Source organism: Zea mays, chromosome 5 (assembly GCF_902167145.1).
Source record: "Zea mays cultivar B73 chromosome 5, Zm-B73-REFERENCE-NAM-5.0, whole genome shotgun sequence".
Lineage (NCBI taxonomy): Eukaryota > Viridiplantae > Streptophyta > Magnoliopsida > Poales > Poaceae > Zea > Zea mays.
Genome location: NC_050100.1, coordinates 12,699,303 through 12,703,709, shown reverse-complemented (window position 1 = coordinate 12,703,709; position 4,407 = coordinate 12,699,303). Strand labels below are relative to the sequence as shown.

Genomic DNA, 4,407 nt, shown 5'->3' with positions numbered 1-4,407 from the left:
CAGTGCGCTGAACCATTGCTGTTCATCGTTGTTCGTCACCATTCATCATCGTTCGTCGAAGCCACCCTCTGCCTTCTCTACTGTTACGAACAAGGTAGAAGATGATGCCATATTACTTGCTACTCCCTAGCTTCTACGAATAATAGCGTATATGTCTCTACGATAATTTTCCTATTTTAAAATGTATATTTGAGATCCAAATAAATTAAATATTATTTTGTTAGCTTTATATTAGTGCGCTAATCAACTTAAATTTATAGTTGCAACAATTTACATGTTTTTGTAAATTAATCTGTATTATGTTTGTTATAATCTATAGTTTTCAAATTAATTATCACCTTTATGTTTTTTAATAGATAGTTGTTTATAATGATATCCGTGCACAAAAATACAAATTTACTAGCTACCCCTCATAGTCTACTTTTAATTATATTTTGGTTCATGTTACAGTTTTTATTATAAAATGTATATTTTGGAACTCAAATAAAATAGAAATGGTTTTGTTAGTTTCACATTTATGTGATAAGTATTTTTAATTAGTGTTTCCAATAGCTCACGTATTTTCATTAGAATTACGGTTGTTACAAAAGAAAAATTAAAATGACTTTTTCAATAGATATCATGTTTTTATAATTTAATAATATTCATTATAGATGTTTAAGTATAGCTTTCTTAAATAGAAATTTATGTGAAAATGTAGAACATACAGTTCTCAATGACAATAAAAGATAATTAATTAATTAGCCTTTCTCATAATCTATTAATTAAGCTTATATCTCAATTTGTTTATAACTAGTTATATAGGCTCGACCAATCATTTCATCGAATTTAGTCCATGTATATGTATATCAATTAGTTTTTTTCTAAAAGGCATAAAATAAAGAAATTAGTGTTCATGTTGTTTCTATAATTAAAATATTAACTAGGTATATGCCCGTGCGTTGCAACGGGGGACACTTGTACACAAATATATCATTGTTTAGTGATGCTATCAAGAATCAACTCAACAATCATAACAAGTGAGTTGATCTAGGTACTTCACTAAATCATTGTACACATTAGCTTCCTCGGCTGCACGGATAACATCAAGGAAGTGTGCAGCATCATCTACACGAATGAAGGACTCAATTGCTTCACTGACCAGACCTTCACGTAACTGGGCTTTGGCAGTCAAGATGAGCAGGTTCTGCAGATTGAAATTTCCACTGAAAGCAGAATTCTGAAGAATAATCTTTTCAAGAAGCTCAATCAGTTCATGTGGCAGGTCAGCAGTCATGAAAGCCTTAACAGCAGCAGACACTTGCTCGGGGCTCTTGCTCTCAGGTAATGCAGTCGAAACCACTTGGTCAATGAGTTGCCTTCTATATTCATTCTCGGGCTGAAGAACTTTATCCCATAGATCACCATCCATTCTCTCAACCACATACCTGTCATTTTAAATAAATGCAATATGAACATGTAAGTCGTCAGACAATTGATGTGGACATCTTGAAACAGGTGTCACAAGTCACAACAATAAAAATTATTACATACCTAGCTTGCAGCTTGAATAACGAATTCTTGTTAGTGACGTTAATAAGTTCATCGTCACACTGCCCACGTCTGTAAGCAACAACAGCAAGTGTAGGATCCCGCTTTTCACAATATTTACCCACAACACGAGAGTCGTAAAATGGGTTGGTAGTAAGGAAATGCTCAGGATTGTTGTTGTTGTCAATGATGATTTTACTAAGAGCATTATGGACATGCACATCTTGGCTACCTTCACTCACAAGTGCTCCAAGAATTGAGTGAGCAAACATAGGCGGTTCCTGATTCACATATCAAACGTATGAGACCAACAATTCTTGGTAGGGGGGAGGAGGGGGAACGGCCCATGTGAATAAGTAAACTGGAGGGATATGAAAAACAAACCTCTTCTCACATTCATCAACCAAAGGCTCAACAGGGAGGAGAGAACGAACAAATAGGATCAAACCCTTGATAAAATATTTAGGGCATTCATCATCAAGTAATTGCCCCACTACCAATGGAGCATTCCCGGGATTCACTTGGAAACAAGGAAAAAGAATTAATCGTTCTCATATTCAACCTATTATTAGGAACGGCGCACGAATTAACAGAGTCGAAACACACAACTACCTTCTGAACATAGCCTTCGATATATCGAAGCATGTTGTTTGTGTACAGATAGTGAGTGAGATCTGGCACAAAACCAAAGCGATCACAAACATTAATCAGTGGACGGGCATTAGGTAGTTTTGCTTCCATCAAAAAGTTCATTATCTTCTCAGCATCATAGAAGTTTGACTCTCTGGTTACACGTTCAACTTCTTTGATTTGTCCAGTCCTTGCTGCTGCTTCTATGTACTTGAAATGGATATCTGGGTCCTCGCTGTTGCATGTAAAGAAACCTCAGGTGTGTTGCATTTTGAGAAAGACACACAAAATTTGAGAAAGGCATTCCGCTGTCAACAAGAGAAATTACCTGGAGCTCAGATAAGATCCCAAGAAAAAGTAAAGGTCCTCATAAGATTTGAATTGCTCAAATAATTTGATGCAAGCATCAACCCCTAGCTGCTCAGAGTATTCTTTCGTGGCCTGCAGATGTCCCCCAAGATTTCACAATAATTAGAACCAAGAAGGAAGAAAAGAAATGCCAATGGGTTGGTACAGAGGGGGAGGGGGCATAAGAAACTGAACAGAAATACCTGCACAACAATCTGAAGATTTCCCCTCAGATTAACCAGTAGAAGGTCTTTCATGCATTCCAAAGCCCACTCTCTTGACAATGTGCCAAAGAACTCAACAAGTGCCTGTCCAAGGAAGTTGTTAATGGGCTAAACATAAAAAAATATCTGAAAATAACTGAAGTCGACAAACCTATGGTTCAATGACATGGGTATTTGCAATGGCACGCTTGATATCAGGCAACTCTGAGTATAGATGTTTAAGTATAGCTTTGTTAAATAGAAATTTATGTGAAAATGTAGAACATACGGTTCTCAATGACAATAAAAGATAATTAATTAATTAGCCTTTCTCATAATCTATTAATTAAGCTTATATCTCAATTTGTTTATAACTAGTTATATAGGCTCGACTAATCATTTCATCGAATTTAGTCCATGTATATTTATATCAATTAGTTTTTTTTCTAAAAGAGATAAAATAAAGAAATTAGTGTTCATGTTGTTTCTATAATTAAAATATTAATGTATATATTGACTCTGAATATAGTTTCTTAATAATAGGCTATGTGTTTTCCTAATCAAAATAAGATAATTAATGGTTTCTTTCTTTTACCTGAAAATCCACTTAAGGCCTATAACCTAACTCGTCATAAATAGGTGATTAATAATATAATTAAGATCTTCTCACATAAAAATTTGTTTAAGCTATTTATTAGTTTTTTTATAAAAGAAATTGTTTAATTATCTATTGCATAAAAACCTATCTAGGTCATGTATAATGAAAGCAAATATAATTATCTGTTTAATCACCCTTCCACATAAAACTCGATTAGGCTTATATAATAACTTTTCATCAATAAATGTTTTACAATATGTTTTGTAATGTTTTATAAATTAATGTTTAATGATGTGTTTTTGACTCACTAACCTTAGATATATAACATATATCTTTTCTAAAAACTTAAAAATGTTTAATATTGTTATAACGTGTTTTATCATCTTATGAACCCTTACTCTTAGACATACCACATACGACATTTATGAATGATTAAAATGGTCAACCTAATATTTGTATATTTTAATTAAGACATTTATAAGCTCATGTCCTGTTTTATAAAGTATAGATCACACATCTTTGAAAAGAATACCTTCTTATTATATCCATTACTTACGACGTTTTTGAAAAATGAATGTTCTTTTCGTTAGGCTTTCTTTTAGATTTATGTATGGTGAATGTTGTATGTTATTGAGTGGTGTTTGTTTCTTCTTGTTTGTTTGTGTGATATTCAGTGGTTGATCTAATAGTTGAGAATCAAGTGCTATTCCGTGGAAGAACCTCAAATTTTCAGTAAGCAAGGCAAGTGGACTTCTCCCTCTGCATACTCTGTTTGATCCCAAACAATACATTTAATAAAGTTTATTCTTTTGGATATATATGCATAATTTGACGGGTTACCTATTTAGATAACCTTTTCAACCTTATTCCTTGATCAGACCTGGGAATTATACTTTACCTTCGTAGCTATGCTATTGCTACAACTTAACTTTATGCAGTCACTCCCGCTTATGATATTAATGTTCCAAAATGGTAAGTTTACATTATTATTGTTAACGCGATGGTTAAACAAGATTATTGCATATTAATTGGAACATGGAGTGACCACCCGGGAAAACAGTGCAACCACGAGTGCTATCATGGCTCTGGCTTTGGTAA

The 4,407-nt window shown here is 33.5% G+C and overlaps 2 protein-coding genes across 2 annotated transcripts; both read right to left on the bottom strand.

The window, feature by feature from the left end:
• Window positions 1–886: 886 nt before the first annotated feature.
• LOC118471986 (clathrin heavy chain 1) lies at window positions 887–1,805 on the bottom strand. Its single transcript, XM_035958949.1, has 2 exons — window positions 1,534–1,805; window positions 887–1,427 (listed from the first exon to the last, which is right to left on the bottom strand). Exons 1-2 carry the CDS (start codon window positions 1,800–1,802, stop codon window positions 1,004–1,006), a joined length of 693 nt encoding a protein of 230 aa, XP_035814842.1. The 5' UTR covers window positions 1,803–1,805; the 3' UTR covers window positions 887–1,003.
• An 18-nt stretch (window positions 1,806–1,823) lies between these two features.
• On the bottom strand, window positions 1,824–2,830 carry LOC109939631 (clathrin heavy chain 1-like). Its single transcript, XM_020537929.2, has 4 exons — window positions 2,712–2,830; window positions 2,489–2,601; window positions 2,143–2,395; window positions 1,824–2,051 (listed from the first exon to the last, which is right to left on the bottom strand). The coding sequence occupies exons 1-4, from the start codon at window positions 2,763–2,765 to the stop codon at window positions 1,824–1,826; spliced, it is 648 nt and encodes a 215-aa protein (XP_020393518.2). The 5' UTR covers window positions 2,766–2,830.
• Window positions 2,831–4,407: the final 1,577 nt, after the last annotated feature.